Raw genomic sequence first — 24,509 nt, 5'->3', positions numbered from 1 at the left:
TAACATGGAAAAAGGCAGCCCAGCAGTGGTTATACATATGGTCGCTGGAAGTCAACAGACTCGATTCAAACTTCAGCTCTGCTACTTACTAGCTCCATATGACCTTCAGCAAGTTACTTAAACATCCCTAATTTTCATCTGTATCATCTATAAAACAAGGACAATAAATCCTTTATCTCACAGGCATTTTGAGGACTCAATAAATGAACGTATAGAAAGTGCTTAGCACACAGTCAGACACATAAGCAGGAGCATGAAAAATGGCAGCGATAACTATTTTTAAATTACTTATATTTTAGGCTAAAATTATCTACTGACAACTAATTTCTTTAAGTAACCTGTTTTCAAGTTTTAAAATAGTTTTTAGAGTAATGTTTAGGAGTCAGATTGCCTGAGTTATAATCAGGGTCTACTTAGTAGCTGTGTTACCTGTAAATGAGAGGTTCTATGTTTAGAATGGGGAGGTAATAACAACACCTACCCCAAGTAAGGCGTTTTGAGGATTAAATGAGTTAACACAATGAAAAGTGCCTGAAACACAGCAATTTCTCTTGGGATTTTAGAATTTTCAAGAACCAACTTATTATTTCAATTTTTGTTTGTTTGTTTTGCTTGAATTGAAATATAATCATAGCTAAAGCTTAAGAATGCTCCTCAAGCTTTTACTTAAGACAGTGGAATCCACTCAAATGAGAAAATGTATTCTTTATGAGTCAGCATTCTCTTTTTCTCTGTTAATTATGTGTCATGCTTTAGATGTCTTACTATATTACTCTAATTATGCTTTGTAGTATTAGTCAAACATTAGAACAGTAAATACGTAGTAACGGGATGGCATGTGAATGCAAACAACTATATTTCCTCAAGTTTACTTATTTCCCATTTAAAAGCAATCCCTAGCCAATTATGTTTCAATCAGCTCCAGTGTGTTAAAAATAATACTGAAACAACATGAAACAATCAATGATTTTGCTTCGATTTAGAGATTTAAGCCACCATCTCTAAATCCAACATGAGTTTGGCTTATCTCATAGCTTAAAATAACCCTACTTTTCCGTTTCCAGAATAGTTTATTCTAGTTTCATGGGAGCTTTGTTAGAACTGAAAAGTACCTATACTCCCTGGTAACAAGTGGGGACACAGTGAATGTAGTGAGAGCTGTAAGACATGTAGGGTTTTCTGTTTTGAACATTAAAAGAATGTCTCTTTGCATGTTCCTAGCATGTTTTCCCCCTTAATTTCTGGGCTGAAGTCACTCACAGATAAACATTCAGAGAATGAGAATCTCAGGGCTATATGTAGGAGGAATTATAAAAGAGTACTTGAACTGTCCCTAAAATGCCTTGTACAAATGAAGAAGGGACTGTGCTTGAACAGCTTCAAGACAAGGAGGTCACCATCTTCAAAGGGGTTTGGAAAAGATGGCAAAACCAGTAGGATTACAACTTTTATGTCTATAGGTAACAGTCAAATAAAGAGATTTTAAAATTAAATTCCTTTTGTGATGATACATTAGCAATAGTTTTAATAGTGTTTTCACACAACATGGCCCAGGAGAGGTAAACATGGCTTACTATTTACTTAATGACTAAAAAGAAAACATTTTGATCAATAAGCCTATCAAATTATACTTTAGCATAAGGAACACATGTTAGCAAAGAAAAGAAATATAAGGAGAAAATACAGTGGATATTATTAAGGTGCCAAGGAAAAACACACCAAAAAACCTAGTCCAGCAATTAATTTAATCAATGCCCATATAATGAAAAACCCTAACCAATAAAGTCAGGTTTGGGAAATAAAGATCAGGTATCATAAAAAGAGCGAGACTGCATTACTTTCATGTTGTAGGAAAGAGAAGTCTCTGCTTTTCAACTATATATGAGAGTCTCCTGAGTCACAAATTAGTGCTATTTGAGAAGATAAAACAAGAACCTGTTACACTGTTCCAGCAACTTCACAGGCATTCGACAACAACTCAGTCATCTCCTCCTTTCACTCTGAATGGCTGCCTTGGTGTCACAGCCATTGGCATCAGAACTGAGACTGTTTTAACGAAAATCGAGCTTCTTGCCTGACCGGTAGTGGCTCAGCCGCTGAGCATTGACCTAGGATCCAGGAGATCGAGGTTCGATTCCCAGTCAGGGCACATGCCCGGGTTGAGGGCTCGATCCCCAGTGGGCGGCATGCAGGAGGCAGCCGATCAATGACTCTCTCATCATTGATGTTTCTCTCTCCCCCTCTCCCTTCTTCTCTCTGAAATCAATAAAAATATATTTAAAAGAAAGAAAAGAGCTACTGGATGTGGACAAGAAGAATCTCCAAAGACCATTCATATAGATTCCCAAAGGTGGACTTGATTTACCATCTAATAATAACTGTAACTCCACAGTAATTTTCCAAGTGTCTATGCATGCTGTGAGCATGCAGTCCATGCCCCTGGACGCTCACTCCCACCTGTCTCGGCTGCTCCGCTCTCCCGCAGGATGAACTTGGCTTCCAGCTGCTTTGCCTGCTGTGCCGCAGGGCAGATGTGCTGGGTCACTGACGTGGCCTTCCTGCCCTAGCAGCCTCCCCTGTGACTGAGGGGAACTGCTGTTTAAAGAGCTCAGCTCCCTCATCCCCATGTGGGAAAACTGAGATGTGTGTTCTACACAGACTCCCGGAGTTCTCCCAGCAGGACGGTGCTCCCGCTGTCCACGGCGGTGGTCAGTATGACAGTGAAGCTTTTACCTCAGTATGACAGTGAAGCTTTTACCGCGGTCCTCCCTTCTGTCTCTTCCCCACTCCCCTCCTGATGTCTGCCCCTTACCTCCCAAGTAAACCACCTGAAATCAAACCTTTGCTTCAGGGTCAGCTTCTGGTGGTGCAAACTGTCTCTTGCTGTGTCAAAGTGCATTAAAAAAATGGAACAAAACACTGAAGTCTGGCAACCAAATTTTAGTAAATTATTTAGAATGATGCAAGGAAAATGTATTACATCCATGTGGGCAATGCTTTTGGGAAAAGGAGACAGAAGGTAATCTGATATTACGAGAATCATCTTGTTTGAGAGCTCTATTCAAAGTTTAACCCAGAAACAGCACAGAAACTTTGGGCCAACCTTTCTTTTGCCCCTCAGGGATAAAAGAAATACCATGAAACAAATGCAACATTTATAAAGACTAACATTAACTGAGGGCTTATTGCTTATTAGTCACTGTTCTCAGAGCTTTGCACAGCTCTCTATTTCATTCTTAAGTCCAGGAGAAAGATATGAGTAATCGACAAATACTGTATTTACTTTGAAAATGAAAAAAATGTGAGTACAGAAAAGAAGCTTAAAATATAAAAGTAAATAAAGTCTGTTATTTTGAGAAATGTTTTTTACGTACGCATAATGAAGTATTTACATTGGACTATCACATTTGTAATAATTTTTTTTTAAAGTATATCTCTGATTTCAGAGAGAGGAAGGGAGAGGGACAGAAAGAGAGAAACATCAATGATGAGAGAGTCACTGATCGGCTGACTCCTGCACAGCTCCTGTTGGGGATCGGGCCTGCAACCTGGGCACGTGCTCTGACCAGGAATCGAACTGTGATCTCCTGGCTCACAGGTGGATGCTCAACAGCTGAGCCACGCTGGCCAGGCAATGTAATAATTTCTTTTAGATACTTCAGTGTAAAAAGTAAAGTGAGAAAAAACATCTTGATAAAAAGTGGTTACCTTAAAAATGTAGGGTTCATTTGGATGGTCTCCCTCATGTTTCTTCTGACTGCATGTAACTAATCTAATCTCTTAGGTTATATCTAGGCACACACACAAAGTAAGTAAGTCAATAAATAAAGAAAATAAAAATAGTAAATTTGGAAAGATGAAGAAGAAATCTGAACAAAACTTTAAAAATCATGAATAGTGTGATGCTCGTTTGCCAAATCCTGGCACCCCAAAATAAAAAAATTTAATACAAATAAATGTAAGTATTAATTCACACAGAAGTAATGGCAGGTCAGGATTCACTGACTCAGATAGTACGGGCTAAAAATATATGTGAGGTAAAAAATCTTCAGATATGACACATGTTGTGGGTTACTATAGAAAACATAAAATGTCTGAGATTATCTCCGGAATCATGGGTGATGATGTGAAGAACCATGACCACACCTTCACAGCAGACAGACCAACGCCTGGAATGGTTAGATCCACTGTAAACTACTCTTTTCTTACACAGACTTCGAGTTTAAAAGCACCCTAAGAAGTCATCCAAACTGACTACCTTTTTCTGCTCTGAGGAGACTCTAGCCCCAAGTATCTGGCCTGGAGCCCAGATGGTTAGCAAAGTGCCTGCAAGCTGGCACTACTGGCCCTTTGGAGAATTCTGCTGATGTTTTAAACAATATGGCTTTTGAAAAATCTGAAACTCTAGGTATTCTTCCCACCTTGTGAGTCAATGAACTCTGTTTCTGTAATTATTACTATGTGAATTAGTTCTTTTATCTTAGAGTAAATTTCTTCCAGTAATATATCCTCATTTTAGGGTGCTGGGCTGCGTATATTAGTCACGGTTTGAAGGGTAAAAACATCATCACTGCTGTGAATAACTGAAGAAGTTACAGCTCTCCCCCATGCACAGGGCAATACTGCTTTTCTAGAAGGACACCAATAGTTGAAATGCCATTACTCCAATAACACTGCTACGAATTCAGAACCAGACGTAGTAATTCAAATACGTACCTTATTCATTCATAAGGATGGAAGTAATACAATATTTAAATAAACAAAGAACTATGTTGCCTTAGGTTTTAAAATGCTCCATAAAAGAAACTCCCCAAACTTAAGCATTAAGGAGCATCTTTCTATTAATCAGCTGTTTCTTTTAGTAGTGTCCTTGGTTAATATATAATATATAAAGATGTATCACACAAAACTTAGTTCTTTACTTAACATAATCCACTGAGGCTAAAACATCCCAACTCAACGCTGTAACTGAAATCAAAACTAAATGACTCTGCTTACAGTACAATTAACATTTTAAGTTACATGAAATAATGTCTATGCAAGTACTTGGCACATAATGAGCACTAAGAAGAAATAATGTCCATTTTCAGAAGGAGTGTGCCATCTCTATAATAAAAGGTGGCTCTATATAAATATCGACCAATTCATTCAACACCAAGCAAGTTCAGCTAAAAGGAGAAGGAAGAAGTCCTGCCTGCCTTCGATGTGCTTGTATGAACACTCTCCCTAATTTAAAAGAAGTTCGAGAGCTGAGCTCCATCATTTCACCTTAAATCAGGTGAATTTTCAATAATGTACAAGAAAACATTACCATAGAACATAAAATGTCTAAGACAGAAAGTCTCTTCTACCAGAGGACTTCTAAACAGCACTAATATCATCATGTAAATTACCTGATTTCAGGAGATGAGGTGGTTTCATTTGTGTCTGTCCTTTTATTTCTCGTAAATGATGGACTAGCCGGAGGCATCTCCCCACTTAGGCGGTCTGGGAAGATGCGGTCTTTATTTAAATTGATTTCTGAATAGGGACAGTTGGCAGCACTAAATATTAAAAGAAAAGAACATTTCCATTAGAAAGCCCTTCTTCCAACTGAAGTACCAGGGTACAGAACATGAAATGTCAAAACTTAACTGAGCAGGTTAAATGTGTGTATGCATGTGTATTATGTGTATATGTATACGTATGATTAAATAGTACGAAATAGTTATTTTTAAAACATATTTTGGTTTTGTTTGTATGTTTGGGGGTTTGGGGGAAGGATGAATAAGCTAAAGGGAGTCAAGTAGATGGTGATGAAAGGAGACTAGACTTTGGGTAGTGAGCACACAATGCAATATACAGATGACATACTATAGAATTATACATGTGAAACTTACGTCATCAACCAACATTACCCCAATACATTTAATTTAAAAAAACCCATATTCTAAGTATATTTTGATAGAAAAATGTCTTTGCACTCCATTTTTAGAAGCAACCTGATGCAGTCCTTGGAACTGGGCCATGGTCACCGTAGGATCCCCTCCATATTGTCTGGGGCAGGGCCTGCCCACATCCCTAGAAATAATCAGCCCTAAGAGAAAAATACTTGAGACATCACAGGAGGACTGGTGACAGAGGTGGGACAGAGAGGATTCATGGACAGATGGGTGGAGAAGATTTCTAAAGTGATCCTTCAGGCCCAGGGTCGTCACACGCTGTTTAATTTCCTTCATAACAGCTGCTGCCCTCAAAAGGAAGGAGTTTACTCCACACTACTGTCTCCAGGTCTGGAAGTGCACCTGACATCCTAGAAAATACACATCCATCTCTAGCTGATCCTGTCCCTAATATGAGAAGGGAACAGATGTCAACTTGGATAAAGTCCCATCTAGCTCACTTCCATCAGTGACCACTGGTTGGTCTCTCGGGTCCCACTTGGGGATCATTCCTGTTATCCAAGAAAAGGAAATCTAGGTCAAAACCCTTCTGTGCCTGGGCCTCAGATTTCTAGGCTCCAGAACTAGAAACCTCTGTATCTGAACCCACAATCACCCCCTCCAACTAACTGCCTATGTTGCACCTCTGTTTTTAGGAAGCTTCCTTAAATCTAAAAGTGGTTTTGTACCTTAGGTAAATTAGTGTCTTACATATTCTTTTCCTCAGTTTAGGTGATAGTAAGAATGCTGATAATCACCCAGAGAAAATTTTTAAACACTGCATGTCTACCCTCTACCAAGAGAATCTGATATATTCTCCCAAGAGAAAGAGGTAAGAGTCTAAAGATGCTCCCAAGTGATTCTGATAATAGTCTATAAAATTTACCACATACATCTTATAAACATAAAGGCAATCTTTGTTTTCTTTAACTACCTGCTACTCTACACTGATATCTATGCAAAGGAAGTAAAGAACATGTGATGATATAAATGTATATAATTTTAACCCAATAATAATGAAAACAATAACTGGTGGCATTAATGGAGCACTTACTATGTATCAAGCACTGCGCTAAGTGCTTTACACAAAGCATTTTACTTAATCTGCACAAGAGCCTGCAAGAAAGGCTGTTCATGTGACAAACTAAGGCTTAAAAGGGTTAGGTAATTTCAGTCTTTAATTATTTCACTCATTTGTTCAACGAGTATTTTACAAAGTATCTATTATGTGCTAATTACCTTTCTAGGCATTGGAAACACAGTGGAAAATAAAGACGAGTTCTCTGCTCTCACAGAGCCGAAATTCTAGGGTGAGATGGGTAATACACAATTACACAATTAAATAAATTACACAACTTCATGTAGTGACAAACACCACGGAGTGTAACATGAGAGAAGTGGGTTTTGACTGCTGGTGAGGAGGGGCCTCCCTGAAGCAGCAGCATTTGAGCAGTGCCCTCATGGTCAGGAGGAAGAGCACTGTCAGCCCAGGGAGGAGCACTCCAGGACATCGGAATAGTAGTAGAAACGTAGGGAGAGCTTGGCATGTTTGAGGGAAAGCCAGGCCAGCTGGCTAGAGTGAAGCAAGCAGGGAAAGGAGACACAGTATGCACAGGCACGGAGAACTTTATGTAGGGCCTGATTGCCACAGCCACGAGTTCATGTTTAGCTTAGTGTTGATTTGAAGTCACTCGAGGGCCTTCAAATAAGGGAATAGTAAGTTTTGATTTACAACTTAAAACAATCACTCAAGATGCTTTATGTGGAGGGCTGAACAAGGTAGTCCTCTTACCTGTCCTAATAAGCCAGACGAGTCTTTCCCAGGAGAAACTGCCTCGAGAGGGCCCAGAGGGGCAAGTATTTGTATGTATAGCTGATAGGGAATTATTTGCTAATAGAACAGGGTGCACACTAATAAAGTGCTTACATAAAGGGCTTGAAATCTTTTGTGAATATACGCAATCTGAGGACCTGTGTAACAGTAAGGAGTTCTGTGTGTCTGTATACATGTGAGTAACCAAGGCTAAATACACACATGTGATGGGACACACATGACTTACGTTTCATCACCAGAAACTTAGTACATGAAAAACTAGAAGTAATTCAAGCCTAGTGAGAACCCACTGTTTCCACAGACATTTGATCAGCACTGGTGAGTTTATAAAGTTATTATTTTAAAACTAGGAATGTTGTAAACTTAAAAACAAGGAAATGGGCACAGAGAAGTTAAGTATTAGCTCTATACACAGTTGCTCTATGATAGCAGCATCTCCCTAGGAGACAGTGCTAAAAGATGGATGTAACTGTCGTAGATTAAGGATAAGGAAATTCTTCAGCACCATGAGGTACTGCTAACTGATACGGCGTGATGGTCAGGACGCAGCCGGAGCTCACAGTGTAACGCCACCAAGAGCTAAGTGAGTGCGAGCGAGCAAGTTCCCTTTTTAAACCCTTGGTTTCTACATTTATAAAATGAGCATTAGAATAGGGACAACCTGCCAGGGTTGTGAGAATTAAATGAGGCAACGCAAGTAAAGCACTTGGCCTTTGGTCATGCATTCGGTCCACGGTCATTACTGCTGTTGTCATCCTCATTTTACAGATGAGAAAACAGTCTCAGAACTTGAGCTTGCTCATTCCTAAGCAGTGCGTAAGCAGCAGGTCCCAAGTTCTAGGGCACTGCCCATCCCTCCTCACACACTCCTCCCTTGAGCACCCTTCATTTGCATTTGCCGCCCCACGCCTGCCTTTAGAAACAGGGGCCCTCTCCTCTGTGCAGCCCCTCACCTAGCCTAGCGTAAGGCAGGCCCGGCAAGTGCCTGATGGATGGATGGATATCGAGTTAATATAGTGTTTATAGTTCACAGGTTTCTGTCCAAAAACTTTCCATGGATTTGATAAATATCTTTTAGAGGTTGTAGGAAATACTATTTTTTTCTTTTCTTGTTTAATTTCTCCAAGATCAAATCCTACACGGGAAAGATTTACTTCTGAAGGCACTAGATATGTAGAACATGGACTTTTGTATGACTTTAGCCCCCCTTTAAATTCCTCCCATTCTTTGACCTCTCAGTAGACCAAATGAATGAATCAGCAAAGAGAAACACCATGAAGCAACCAATATTAATAAGGCAATCTGACTACTAAGTACGCCTAGGGATGGGAACACCATATCCAACTCCATTATGGATCATTTAGATTTCAGCAGTTAAAAACACTACATTCTAAATTCCGTTGTTGAGATACATGTTCTATTTCTAACACTTCTTAGAGCAAACCCAACTATTATAATTTTCAGAGAGGCTAACAACAAATGCAAGTCAAAACGTAGGCCTCTGCTTACATGTTTATAAAACAGATTATTCTTGCGAGAAGAGAAACTTTCGTTATCTAAGCAAAGAATGCATGTTTTGATTTATGCAGCTTCTCAGTAAATTAATCCAAAGAGAATTTTCTCATTATGTTTTCCTACACACAGCATTCTCAGCAAGGACAAAAGTGCCAGTGAAATGAGCCTTTCAGAGCATACCCATGATGCAGCAGCTAGTCCACAAGTCTACTAATGAAATGGTAAACAGGCTGTGCCTGTTAAAAATTAATATCCTGCCAGATAAAGAGCTCTGAGTGTTGTAAATAGGAGATCAGAGTCAGGGAGACTAAGAAAGGCCAGTGGAAGGGGCTGAGAACAAGAACGACAGGACGTGGGCAGGAGCTGACTGCCCACTAGTTCTCTGAATGCATCCTGCTCTCTGAGGCTCTAGAGAGACTTATGCACAGATCTACGAGTTATGCCCTAAACACAGCTTATCAATGCGTGTCTTTTAAGGCATAAGGCTACTTCTCTCGTTCCAAAAAAAATGAGTAATTCTCTACTATGGTTCTAATTACACTGAAATATTGCCTTATCACATTTCTCCATAAAATCTTCCACGATTGTCCCCATCACTGTTCCCTGCTTTCAGCAAATACAACACTGCACCTCTGAAGAAATGCTCCAAAGATAACCACTGGAACTTTGTGAAGAGGGTGTGGCCAGCGGAATAACCCTCAGAGATCCATGGTGCACTTGGGGAAAGGAGATCCTGAGGAGTGGCCAGGGCCATGAGGGTTGAGGGGCACAGGAATGCCATCACAGACCTTGCAGTGACAGGCCAAACTCTTGGTTTAGACTAAAAGCGCTCCTAAAGAGATTATGGACGTTGCTGTAAGGTGGGTTTTCTTCCCAGAAGACCAAATAAATATTTTTTAAAATTTTCAACTGCAGCCCAACAATATAATGTCAATATTCATACATTTTTTAAATGCCCTTGCAAGTTTCAATATTCAGTTACCATTCTGTGTCCATATTTTAATTAAATTATGTACAGCTTACATAGAGCTCCATGAGTCCATGAGATTTTTGAAGGTTGGGTCTGGGACTAATTCATGGAGTAGTCCTTGACAGGCAGTGAGAAGGAAGTGGCCAAGAGCACAGACCCTTGGGTTAAAACTCCAGCTCCTTCCTCAACCAGAGTCATTTAGGCAAGTCAGTACACCTCCAAGAGCCACAGTGGCCTCTTCAAAAATTAGGATTAAAAAACAGTTCTGTATTACAGGGTCATTTGAAGGTCATCCAAAACATGTAAAACAATAGTGAAATATCCCACAGAATAAATTAATGCTCAATAAGTTTAGTTATTAAGGGAGGGAAAAACTGCTGCTCAAAAATATTTACTGAACAAAAGAATTTATAAATATCTAATGGAAATTCAGCATGCTAATGAGTTATTCTGGCATTTAGACTTACATAATGTCTGAAAATAATCTAGTCTTCTTTACTTGGCAACACTAAATAACTCCTAAGGTACAGTATTTTTAACTCAGTTTAAATTAATCACGTTAACTTTTGGATTGCAACCATACAAACAACAAAACGGGTTTTTAAATGGATATTTGCAAATGGAATCATCATCCTATGCTCAAGACTTTTTACTCTAGAACATGCTGAACCTCATAAAAATAGCTCAGGCGGAGGGTTGCAAAAGGAAGATCAGCAGCACTGTAGAGAGGTGGTAGAGAGGAGTGAGGCGGGAACTGTACAGAGATGAAAATAATCGCACCAACTTTACAATTCCTATTAACTCTCAGAGAAACAGGCAGTGCACGCTTTAGGTATTTTAAAGACCTGGATTCACAACCTGCACAATCTAGATAACCAAGGACTCATTCTTCTCACCAGGCAATCCAATTAGCATGCAGTTAGAACAGTTATACTGACTGGTTATTTTAATAGGCACCTAAAGAGATAATGCTTTAGTTTTTTAAAAAACCCACTTAAGTCACAGCAATTTCTCAGTATCTCAGTAAAAACTTAAAAATCTAAAAAGACCCCTGAATTGCCTAAATAATACATCGAATTTCAAATGTATAAATTTGGTTTCTTTTTTTAGTTACTTACAGGTAAGAGAAAAATATTGAAAAATGCCTTTCTGATCAACACATTCTCATGTTTGACTATATTTGTGCTTTTTGTGATCTTTGCTAATCTACTACAGTATTACCTCTCTGTATTCAAATTGTTGTGTCACCCAATCCTATAATATTCTACCAAACAGTTCCAACAGGACCTGCCTTCTCCTCATTATTAACAGTCAACCCAAAATAACTGTTTCAGAGGCTAAGTGTCTATACTTGTCATGTTGCCAAGAAAAACCAAAAAGCGAGAGTAAATCTATTTAAACTGTGACTGTGTTTTCTCTTGGGAAGATTTAACTACAGGTATACTGTTTATTTTTATAGGATCACCATGGTAACCACATTTCCTATGGATCCGAATTTAAAATTAGTTCACATCTATTCAGTATACGTGAAAACCATTATCTTGTACATGAGACACCCTCTCTCTGACCACGTATGGAATCCCCACGAGCCGCAGCACCACACACCTGTGAGGGCCCAGGTGTCTCGCTCTCTTGAAATGACCAATTCCATTACATCCCAGGGTTGAGCATCCACCTTGTTCCGAAGCTTCCATTAATTCTAAGGGGCCTATGACAAAGCAAAAAAAAACCAAAACAAACCATAAAGTTAACCAGAAGGAATCCAATTTGCAATCAATACATAAATCAATACATATAAACAAAAAAAAAAGTAGGTTCTATAAAATTAAAAATATCTTCAAAGTCTCTACTTCTAAAGGTGCTCCACTATGGCTCTGATCACACTGTCTTTCTTCAATAGTGAAGTTGTAAACTTTCATCTAAAACCCTTTCAAAATGTCACAAATTCCAGAAATACCTAATCAGAATTAATGATATTCTAAACAACTTTTTCAAGTAAATAACATAATACATGAGTCTCACACTGTGGAAACTTCAAATGCACTGGAGAAAAAAGAATAGTTACGGATCCCATTCAAGTTACCCCCTTCCCACATTTCATAACCTCAGTTAATATGGGCCCTCCCAGATGTTGTTCTAAGCATCCAGTACATCTAATACATGTATCAAGTTTTTTATTTTATTTTGCCACATAAAAAGGGCAACACTGATGTGTACTATTCTGAATCACTCTTCTTTGGTCTTTAAGTTAAAGACCATGTCTTATCATTCTTTCCATATCAATAGGAAGAGTCTTTATGACTGTTGCATGGTATCTGTAGCATGCATGCACCACAGTTTATTTAACCAACATTTGTTTCCAGGTTTTGTTATATTAAACATGCTGTGACCAATACCATGTCATGTCAGTTATTAAAAAAAACTTAATATAATTGAAATGTTTATTGAGGTAATTGTAAGTTTACATGCAGTCATAAGTTATAATACAGAGGGAGATCCCTTTAAAAAAAAAAGTTTTTACTGATTTTAGAGAGAGAGGAAGGAGGAGGGAGAGAGAGAAGAGAGAAAGGGGGGGAGAGGGAGAAAGAGAGAAAGAAAGAGAAAACATAGATCGTTTGCCTCCTGTATGCACCCCGGCCTGGGACTGAACCTGAAACTTGGGCATATGCCCTGACTGGGAATTGAACTGGTGACCCTTTAGTGCAGGGAAAGATGCTCAACCAGCTGAGCCACACTGGCCAGGGCCAGAGGGAGTTCCCTTATACATTTCGTCCACTTTCTCCCTATGATAACATTTTGCAAAACTATACTATAAACTCACTATTAGGATACTGACAATGAGACATTTTGATAGTCTAAAAAATTGTCTTCCAAAAATTCAGTACTAATTTTAAAAGGTGATGACTACTTCTAAGTAAAAGTAAAGAATGTCTATACCCACTTTCCTTTTTCAGATACTAAATTTTTTCTTTTATATATTTTTTGCTACCAAGTAATTAAAAATGCAGTAACTGGGCCAAGGATTACATAGAGAAAAAATGTGCAGTAGAAAGAAGAGTGCATGAAAAGAAAATATTAAGCATTACACAAGAAAATGGAAACATTTTTTGTCTCCTTGTGTTTCTTACTCAAAGGAGGCTGAAGAGGATGTCCGGTTTTCGAACACCAGCCCACAGGGTGGATGTCGGGAGAATCTGCATCTACCCAGTAATCATAGCAGCTATTCCAGCCATCAAAGTGAACCTGAAAAGAAAAAGAAGCAATTCAGGTCTGAAATTTCCTATGGTGAAAGTTCTGCCCACTGTAGTCACATTCATTCTCTTGTAACTTGTAAAGACTTAATACCATATAAATTGTTTCAATTATTAAATTGCTTCATCCACACTATGAGACAAGAGGCACTTTTGACTGCTCTTCAAATGATCTAACCATCGATAAATGTCCTGCCAAAGGCACTTTTTTGGCACTACTTCTACAGATATATTACATAGAGATCTCCCACTAAGCAACTTGAGTACTTAACATCTCCACAGGAGCAACACCAAACACCCAATAAATACTACTGAAGTAATGCATAAATCAGGAGAGGGAGGGAGGGCGGCAGGGGAGAGTGCGGAGGCAGGAAGACCTTTGATGTAAATGTCAAGTCTCCTAGAATTATGTTAAAAAAGACTCTGTTTGGAAAAATTCAATGCCCTATTAAATATACCCAGTTTACAAAATATCCATCAAATGCATTTTTAGGTATTTTTTCTCATAAATAATTACAGTATCTCTCAAAGAGGTTTTACAGATTGGTCAGTGCTACCATCTTTATGGGTCATCAGGTAAAAGGGCAGGTGGTCTTTCAGGCATGGTCACTAAGAATCAGCTAAATATCTTCTAAGTATTACATATTTTTTATCTTTTAGGGCAAAAGGATATACTGACAGGCCATATACAGGGTGGGGGAGAAGTAGGTTTACAATTGTGAGTACGTGAAAGAGTTTATTCTTGTATTATTATTTATTAATTATATTATTTCCCATATGAACAACTGTAAACCTACTTTTGCCGCACCCTGTATATTTTACTTTTAAGTCAAGTTTGCCATCTAGGTTTCCTTTTTAAAGTCTATGAATCTCTTACTCCTTACAAGACTATAGATGTCAAATGGATAAAAAATTCAAACATTAACAACTAAACAATAAACATTCTAGAAGGATGCATGAGTGAACGTACTGGTAATCCTGGAGTGGAATAGCCTTTATAAGCAAGACTCTGAACTCAAAAGCCACAAAAGAAACGAATGGTCAATTTGACTATATCGAAATTTAAAACATCAGAGGGAAATATTGCAAGTAAGAGAGAAGACCTACTAGAAACCCGGAAACACATTCGTTACACAGGTGACAATGCACTCTGTTCCTTAATTTATAAAAAAATCACGTATCAATATAAAAAAGATGAAAACTCAATAAAACGGAAAAATAGATACAAATAGTTCATAAATAAGAAAATAAATATAAATGGTTAGTAAACATATAAAAAGATAATCAATTTCACTTATAACTAAAAAAACCCCTACAAATTAAAACCACAAGATACAATTGTTCTCTTTTCAACCTGCCAAAAATGTTCCAGTTTGGTGATTCTTAGAGCTGGTGAATATGAGAATAAATGGGTGTTCTGATAGATGACTGATAACTGGTGAGATATTTCTGGAGAGTTATTTGGCAGTAATAGTCAACACTTATAAAATACATTATCCTTGACTTGAGAATCTCAATAGCTCAACTCATTGTGGTAAAAAAACTACCAGAGTGCCCGCATCAGGGAACTGGCTAAATAAATTATGATAGATTTAATGATGGAACACTACACAGCTGACTCGTTAAAGTACACATATATGGGCTCAAAATAACATCATTCGGAAAGAATCTACTTTCTCACAATTAGAAATCAATTAATCCTAGCATCAAAATCCACAGACTTGAAACTTTTTATTACAAAAGTAACATGTATTCCTGAAACCTGATAAAATAGAAAAACCTTATCACTTGTAATCCTCCCACTCTAAGAGAAGCACTGTCATTATTTTTATATGTTCCCATAATTGCTTATACATCTATTACTTAAAAAAAAAAAATTCTGCTCATCACACGCAAATTCTGAAATTTTCACTTGCCAATACTAAATATTCTTCTAAAATATTTAACATCATCTAGACATAGTCCGATTGCTTTATGATTTACATTATTACCAAAGACAGTTACGAAAATATACTTGAAAAAGTTAACAGACATTCCATTATTTATAAAATATTTTAATAGTAAGTAACTATATGTTAAAAATAGTGAATTAAAGGTTAAAATTTCTATTTTATAAATATATCACATTTGCACAGGTTTTCATGTTATTTTGTAATTTATTTTCTTACATATTATCTCATTAAAGATAGTTAAGCATGTGATTATTATTATTTTTAAAAAGCATAAATTTGGACTTGTACAGTTTAGGACTGTGGCCTAGTTCTGCCACTGCCCATAATTAATAAGGAATTCATTTACAGTCTTTCCAAGCCTCAGCTTCATCAACAAAATACCGATAATAACATAAATCTCCCACATGGTTATCACCACAAATGTTACCCTGTAAAACACTGTGTAAATCCAACATCTGGCTGTGATTATAACTATTGTTATACCTAATAGAAATCCTAAAAGAGCCTATGAAGCAAGCACAACGCATATTGTTCTGGTTTGCGACCGAATTTAATGCTGAAACCAGAAACGGAGACGAGACGTCCTGACTGCTCCCCTGGAGCTGCTGCTACAATTCATCACACTGAGACAAACTGAGCCCATCTTCCCAGACATTTGCTTACTTTAAGAGAGGTACTTGGCTTTTATTAAACCAACTCTAACTACAAACTGATTTTATTCATAAAATTATTTCTTTTTACTTGTCCTATATTAAAAGGTAAGATATCCTTCTTAAAAGTCTACATCTAACATACCCCATAAAATAACATTAACCTTCAATTTTTTAAAAAAAGAGCACACTACTGGCAAGTGAGTTATTCTAGTCAGAGGAAATGTCTCTATTATGTACATAAAAAATCTCTTAATTATGACTGACTTTTACTACTCTGTGTTTGGAGAAAGTAGATATGACATATTAAAAGCCAATCATAATTGAAGAAATTTACATAAAGAAAAAAAACTAGATACTGACTTATGAAGATGCACAGCCACTTAATTTGCATATTACTGTGGTTTTCCTAATTGTAGGACTTCACAAATTAAAGTTCTGCTAAAGTTTCCATCCACGGCATCTTGCAACAAAAGGCGAAGCAAAACCACAGCGGAAAGCACTTACTTTTATTCGGTGATCGTCTGTGTCTGCCACTGTTGCCACTCTAATAAACACGGGATTCCTTTTGTCTATGACCTCCAGCTTCATTTTTTTCTGGAATCCATGTGGAGGTTTCTGTCATAATAGAAAATTATATCCAGTGAAATTAAGAGAAAGAGAAGGTGGGCTCTATGTCATAAAAATAGAATTAAAAAAAATTTTTTTTTTAAAAGATGAGCGATACAGAAAACCAGCCTTTCAAACTCTCAAGTTCTATGACTGGCTTTGGACTTTATCCTCCTTTATCAAAAACACAATCCCACGTCACAAGGCCAAACCCTCAGGCAACAGAAACAGTCTGGCTACCTAGCCTATAGGAGCAAACAGAAAGCAAAAGATCTTAAGATGAAATTCAAAATATTTTGATTATTTGATTAGGCATAGGGAAGACAAAAATTTTTTCTCATTAGTTGGAGGTACCTTGGCAAAAATCAACGAACGTGAAAACTATTTTTAAAAAGAAAAAACACTAAAATGGCAGAATTAAGATACCAAGATTAAAGGTGGTAATAAAAGCAAAAAACAGTAGGTATCTTTAAAAGAAAATACGCAATCAAACCACGCAGGACAGAATCACTCTAGTAAGAACAGGAATGAGAATGAGGGCCTATACCTCAATACTCAGCAGAAAGCTGAAAACCTCTGAAAAAGCTAAGGCCGCAGAAGGCAAGGTAATTATTTGGTATGTTAGGCAAACATCTTAAGTTTTCTGAACTTCACATCTTTCTTCTATAAAATGGATGTAGTAAAAGAGTTTCTCTGAAAATTAGGTGTAAAAATTATGTACAAGATACAAAACAATCAATATGGCACCTAAAAGCCAAACTAGAGAAATTTTAGTTTTCTCTCTGATATCAACTCGACATGTAGACTGATCTTGATGTAGTATTATCCAGTTTAAAGCAAAGTGCAATGCAGCTCTTTGTACTGGCCTAAGTTAAAGTTAGAAAGATAAAAATTCATAAATATGGCATAAGTCTAACATGGCTCATTTTTAAATTCTGAATTTACCATCAAATGAAATACACACCTTTGATGTGGCTTTTTCATGTAATATAAGTTTTCCTTTAAAATTTCTAATGTTCATTTTTATATATTTGGGTTCATACCTACTAATTAATTCTACCTTTAAAAATCCTAGCAATTTATATACAAAAAGATCATTTAAAGAAAAGATTTGTTTATAATAGACTAATTATGTCACAGTAAAAAATTTTTAATATTTAACAGCTTTCTTTTCCTTTAAATTCATGGAAAATATAAATTATAAAGCAAGTTGTTTGAAATAAAAAACATTTAAAAATACATTTCTCATTTCTTATTCTTCCTTTACACACAAATAAGGTTTACTCTGAATCTGAATCTTAATATGCAAGAAACAATGACCCAGGTTTAGAAAGATACTATTATAAAAGCAGATAACCCTGTATTTTGGTAATTAAGCAAGCTAATTTATAGCAACAAAATAAAAATAGCATCTCAACTTGTCATAAACAAATTCAAAGGAATTACTGGATATAATTGACATTAGAAAACAATGCCCTGTTCTGATTGGTCTTTCAGAATATCTAGCTGACCCTGGCCAGTGTGACTCAGTTGGCTGGAGCATCATCCTATAACACCAAAAGGGGTGGTGAGTTTGAATCCCAGTCAGGGCACATACCCAGGTTGCTAGTTCAATCCCCATTTGGGGCGCATGTAGGAGACAACAGATGTCCCCTCCCTCCCTTCCTCTCTCTGGAAGCAATTAAAAAAATAAATAAATAAAAAATAAAGAATATCTAGCTGGAGAAAGAGAAGTTTGGTATACAAACAACTCATTCCACACTGACTCAAACATAATTATTTTCCAACGAGATTTAAAGTCCAAAATGGAAGTATTTTTTAGATGCCAACAACAAAAACCCCAGAAACAATTTTGACTTTCAAATTATAAAATTCAGAAATAGCACTTTGGTCTTCTGTTTTCCTCCCATTCCTATTCTAGTTCACCAGGGCTATCCCTCTTTCTGTTTTTGTATTTCAGGGAAAGAAATTACCAACAAAAATTAATCAAATATTGTAAAATATATTCTCTCACCACTTTAAAAGCTCTTGCAGGAGCAGGTAAGGAATTGGTTTCTTCTAAGTATTTATCCCAAGAAAAATGTTTCACATTTGGATAACCTAAAAAAGAAAAAAAAATAATTCCTATTAGGTTTAACCAAAATGACAGTGAGAACCACAAACTGACCTATAATATTATGAAATACTACCATTATAATGTAGGAAGTTATGTTTTATTACACATAATAACTTTAAACTAGTTACACATTCAGAACTATAAAACTGTTTTCATCTTGGTCATGATTTCCCTATCAACTTTTAAATGAAAATTTAATATATATGTATATGTACAATTTACGGTCTCAGGTAAGAACAGTATTACAACACAAGACATACACAAACACACGCTAACACACAACCATAAATACCCTTTTATCTAATCTAGCAATTTTATTTCTAATAACCTAGGAAATTCTCACATATGTGTACAAAGACAATGCACCATTGCTTGTAAATGTGAAAATGTAAATACCAGTTAAATGACCATCAATGTAGAAATGTGCAAAAAAAGTGTATAGAATGTATAAAATAGAAAGTATTTGTGAACAAGAATAAGGTAGATTTATATATACTAATATAGGAAATATTCCAGATATACCATCATATTGTTAGCTACAACAAATATGACAAAACATAATATAATGTCTAAAAGCAACTATCCTTTTTCCCTCCTGCACCCTTGTCCTTCCTCGAGTTCAAAATCCATTAGGTAGGCTTAAGCAGAAATTAACAGTAGCCCGGAGCAGGATGGGAAATTGACTAAAGGGGACTGAAAACACCAGTAAATATATCAGAAATAACAGAAGCCAGATTTCTCACTGACTAAAAGGAGGGGTATAATTATGGAAAGTAGAAAACTAGAAAAAACTTAGTAGTGTTGAATATGAATTGGAGTTGTGAGAGAGACTGTATGGCCTACAAAGTCAAAAACATTTACTATCTAGCCCTTTACAGAAAACGTTTGCTGACTTCTGATATATGTGAATAATACTAGACATACAATAAACACAAACCTGGAGGAGTGATAAGGGCTCTTCTATGTTCTTTACACCAGCCAACAGGATGGATGTGTGGACTGGATGCTTCACACCTGTAGATTATATAAATTTAAAAATTATGATCTTCAGGACAAATTGTCAAATACTAGTAAAAGTAGAAAAACATTAATCAGAGATAGTGAACACCTTATTAAAATTGATCTTATTTGGAATAAAAAAAAAGCTACACCAAAGGATCTTTCACTCACCCACTACATTAATACCAAGAACTGATCCTTGCATTTACCAATGTAAAGGTCATTAGCAGCATCCTTGATAAAGAGCTGTTTTGTTGGAGTTGGGGGTAGGAAAGGGGAAAAGCTTGACTAGATTGGGTTTAAGAAAAAGAGGAAGATGAAAAGATGGAGAAGCTAGTTTAGAAAATAATGTTTAAGGAGTTCTGTTCTTAAAGGAAGCAGAGATATGAGACAAATAGCAAAAGGGAAGGTGTTTTTGTTGTTTTTAAGTTGGAAAATATTTAAGGGAAGCTGGGCAAGGCATGTGGAAATTGTACTGTTTTACAAATTTAAGTTTAGAATGACTTCAAAATAAACTGTTTTTTTAAAGGATGGGAAATATGACTTCATTTATTCAAGAAACATATGCTGAGCCACCACCATGATCAGGGCACCATTCTAGGTGCGAGGACTCCAACAGCTATCAAAACAAAAATCCCTACTCTGCTTGATACTGGTAGAAATAATTCAATAGAGAGGGATGGCCAACGGATGCAGAAGAAAGAACTGACTCAGAAAGAGGGAAGGGAATCCTGTGCGCGAGAGCAGGTGCATCACCCCGTTACAGAGGTCTGTCTACAGGCAGAGATCAGGAAGGTACCCCGCAGACGAGGTGTTGGAAGCATGCGGACACCTCTTCTGTGCCTTTTTTCTCAGTGATTGACTGAGAGAGAGAACAGGAAAGGGGGTGTGAGAAATCTGAGGGCGAAAGTGGAGTGAAATTAAGTTTTCTAGAAGGCTAGACAAGGATCTATAGCAAGATTCTGGGACAGAACTAAGGGCCCACTTGAGATTAGTGGTCATGAAGGTGAAGTCACACCAATCAGCATTGTGTGTGTGTGTAAGTGTGTGTGTGTCTCCAGCTATAGTCAACTGCTCAGGTAGAGACATACACCAGGAGGAAAGCTGGATGCAACCAGAGCTGGGATTTTGCCAGGCAAACAAAATCAATATTCAAGGGAGTAGTTATAATAGTGTTACAAAATATATAGGTATCTAGAGGTGTGTCACAATTAGTATCTTTTTTAAAAAGTTGGAAGAACATTTCCCATTTGTATTCTCAAAGCTAACAGGCATAATCAAGTGTGCAAAAAAAAAATCAAAGTCAAAATATTTCATGAAAATACATCTCCTTCTTAGAGATTTACAGAACACATCATTAGCACATTAGACTGTGACATTATACTATAAACAAACCAGCTTCAAATGGTTTAACCTAGCATTTCCTAAAGATATTTCACTACAAAATGCCACTTTGGTCAGCAACCCGTTAACATCATATAGACCACTAATGTTCTGCAGAACACAATTTAGGAAATGATGATCTAACGGATGCCAAGGAGTCCAGTCTTGCTTTATAAACCAGATCTGCACAGTCCATCCTGAAAGATCAGGAAATCTCAACACAGTCCTCTAGATGGGAAACTAGAAGACAGAAAGCCAGGAAGGTAACAGTGGTTGGAGTTCTTGGTGAATAAAAAGTCTTACAAGTAGTAAAAACAAAGAACTAAGAAAAGTGTTAAGTGAATGACATTAACATATAGTCACCACATTCCAAATCAATCTTTCTAAGGGAACAACTGTGAAGAGTAACACAAGGTGCGTTTACGTAACCCCAATTTAATGCTGATTTTTCTCAAAATTATTTTAGTAGAAAATACCTTTAAATTTACAGGTTTCTTCCTTTATTCACTTATCTCTTACCCACCCACCCCCACACTATTATTTTTCTTTTTTATACTCATCAGAGGACATGTTTATTGATTTTTAGAGAGAGGAAAGAGAGAGAGAAACATCAATGTGCGAGAGAAACATCGGTCTGTTGTCTCCGTAGGTGCCCCAACAGGGGGTTGAACCTGAAACCTAGGTATGTGCCCTGACTGGGAACTGAATCCAAAAGCTTTTGGTGTACAAGACAACACTCCAACCAACTGAACCACCCAGCCAGGGCACACAATTATTTTTCTTAATCTATACATCAGGATTACATGTACATATGTATGTCACTTTAGAAATGTAAAAGGCAAATAAGCACTATCAGGTCAACATCAAGTTCATACAGCAATTGATACATTTCCTACAATACATATATTCATAAAAGATATTTTAATACACAATTCCTTAAGATGTATTCTGTTATAAATTGTATAATTGAAGCTATGAAGCTCTATTTCCGGCTATACTATTCTTTTTCTAGACAATAATTTGGTTATGATTAGTAATGACACACTGCCTTTATTTTAGGGACATCTTTATTTTAGGGACAGCTGTTCATTCATATAGGGTTCATTTAAAATGAAACAAAACAAACATGTATGTAACATGTGTTTAATTCCCCCCCCCCAAATTATTATCATGTACTTTTTATAATTATCTGCCAGGATCATGATGATTAAAGTAAGAACATTAGATGGTACTAATTCTTTTGATTATTATTGGAATTCTCTACAAATTGCAATTAAGGAAAATACTGTGGCATATTTTGACCATACATTCCTGTACTACTGGACTCTTCCTTATATAATAAGGTTTTAATATTATGTAAATATTGATCAAAGTCCCCATTTCAAATAAACAGGGCAGGCATATCAATAGAGAAAATCAAAACAGCCCTGTTTGTATCTAGTTTACTTATACTCTCTCCATAAGCAGACAAGACTTCATTCAGAAGTTGGAATGCTATGAAATCCTTTGTGCTACTATTGTAACACAAGTCATCTTAGTCCCATCTAGTGTTCAAAGGCAGAAATGTAACCAGGAAGAAATATAATGAAGAACAGCTAATGGTAAAAAGTCTGACAAATCTTCTATCGCTGTACCTCGCCTTTCTTTCTTTTGGGTTTTTAAGTACATCATCAAAGAAATTCACTTCAAAAAAAATTGTTTTAAGTCCATTTCACAAGTAAGTACAAATTAATCATGAATGAAGGCTGCTAAGATCCCATTAGACCTAGGTTGGTAGATAATAATGGAAGTAATAATTCATGAAAAATCCACGTTTATACTATAAGGATAAAGTGAATAGACATTAAAATCCTCATTTTATGCAGACAGAAAGTAGTTAAGTGATTTCACCAAGCTCTTAGGTTGAAACGAAAAAGATCCTGGTTTTACCGCGCACAGCCAAAAGCTAAATAAAACGAATTCACACAAGCACTGGGCTGCACCGATCTAGGCAGAGAGACCAAAAAAAAGTTTCAAGACACTTACATAAGGAAAACATCAGTCTTCATTTCAAGCAATAATGGTTTAGCTTCTTGAAGAAATACAGGACACTTGGCCTCTCCCACTCCCTAAATCCAGAGCATGGGACTCTGTCCTTTATTTTCTAGTACCATACTTTTCTGGCTTCCACCATGTGCTAACTCTTCAGGGGCCCCATCATTGTTTTACTACCAAACTCTGAACCTCATCAGGCTGACTCATCTAGTTCTCCTTAACTCATTTCCAGTCTCATTCACTATAGTAGCCACTTTCAGTATTATGCATTTCCTTCAAGTTAAAACCTGATTTTCACAAACAGTGACTACTTGGAAAAGATAAAGGAGACACCATCCCATTACTCTAGTGTCAGTTTTCCTTTCATTTCTTCATTTTCTCCAGGCTGGGAGGGGAGAGAGTTTATTCCTTCCCAAGGTTAGCCCCTCCAATGGGACCTGATGTCCCCAACTGTCCACAGTCTAGGATATCTCCCCCCTTTCCCTCCACAGTGTGGCCTGTAACCAGGCTCAGACTCTGTGCAGGAAACCCTCCTCGGGGGCTGACACCTCTCAAGCAATAATCCACTTTCACCTTCAAGGCCAAACTTCAGCTGCTGGATGTACCTTAGAGTCATCTCTTTAACCTTCGGTAAATCGGTTACTGCTTCTAAAGCTTATCCCAATCTTCATGTGACCGTATAAGATAGGTACTATCATTAATCCTTTTTACAAAGGAGGCAACTAAAGCTTGAAAGAGTTAAGTCACTTAACCGAATAGACTGGCTGCCATTCATTCCTCAAACACACCCTTGTTTGCTCTGCCACCCCCACCCTGGGCTTAAACACAAGCTTTCCGAGGCCAGGAAAATTCCAGGCCAACGTTATCCTTCAAGGTCTAACACACATCGCATGTCCTCCAAGAAGCCTTCCAGAAGAACTCTCCCTTGAGTCTGTTGGTCCTTCCTTCCCTGTGCCACTACAGACAGCAAGCAATTTGTTCTAACAATTAAGCACTAACCACCATCTACCCTGCGGCCCAGACAGTGGTGCTGTGCTCCTCTCCCTCCCCAGATCCAGAGCCCCTCAGAGCTACCCAGGTTCCTTTCATCTCTATAACTCATCACCATCACCAAAGGGTGCTTCCCAAATCCAACAGATAACAAACCTGTTACCTTTGACATTGCTCTAAGATACTGACAACACACCGCGAACTTTTCAACATTACTTTGAGGACACACGGAAAATTACTATTACTCTCAATTTATAAATGGTTAAATAAAAAAAAGAGCTCCAA

General features: G+C 37.1%; 1 protein-coding gene across 7 annotated transcripts in view; it reads right to left on the bottom strand.

The window, feature by feature from the left end:
- The window catches only part of L3MBTL3 (L3MBTL histone methyl-lysine binding protein 3), an 85,566-nt gene that overhangs the window by 10,813 nt on the left and 50,244 nt on the right, over window positions 1–24,509 (bottom strand). For all 7 annotated transcript variants that reach the window (XM_087817609.1, XM_087817610.1, XM_087817611.1 and 4 more), the window contains 6 exons: window positions 19,756–19,832; window positions 18,717–18,802; window positions 16,601–16,711; window positions 13,369–13,483; window positions 11,846–11,948; window positions 5,394–5,543 (listed from right to left, as the gene is read on the bottom strand). In XM_087817609.1, coding sequence (XP_087673735.1) covers window positions 5,394–5,543; window positions 11,846–11,948; window positions 13,369–13,483; window positions 16,601–16,711; window positions 18,717–18,802; window positions 19,756–19,832 — 642 coding nt within the window. The remainder of the gene's footprint in view (window positions 1–5,393; window positions 5,544–11,845; window positions 11,949–13,368; window positions 13,484–16,600; window positions 16,712–18,716; window positions 18,803–19,755; window positions 19,833–24,509) is intronic.

Source organism: Miniopterus natalensis, chromosome 5, assembly GCF_054644295.1.
Source record: "Miniopterus natalensis isolate mMinNat1 chromosome 5, mMinNat1.hap1, whole genome shotgun sequence".
Lineage (NCBI taxonomy): Eukaryota > Metazoa > Chordata > Mammalia > Chiroptera > Miniopteridae > Miniopterus > Miniopterus natalensis.
The sequence above is the reverse complement of the archived record's forward strand: the minus strand, read 5'-3'. Positions and strand labels throughout refer to the sequence as shown.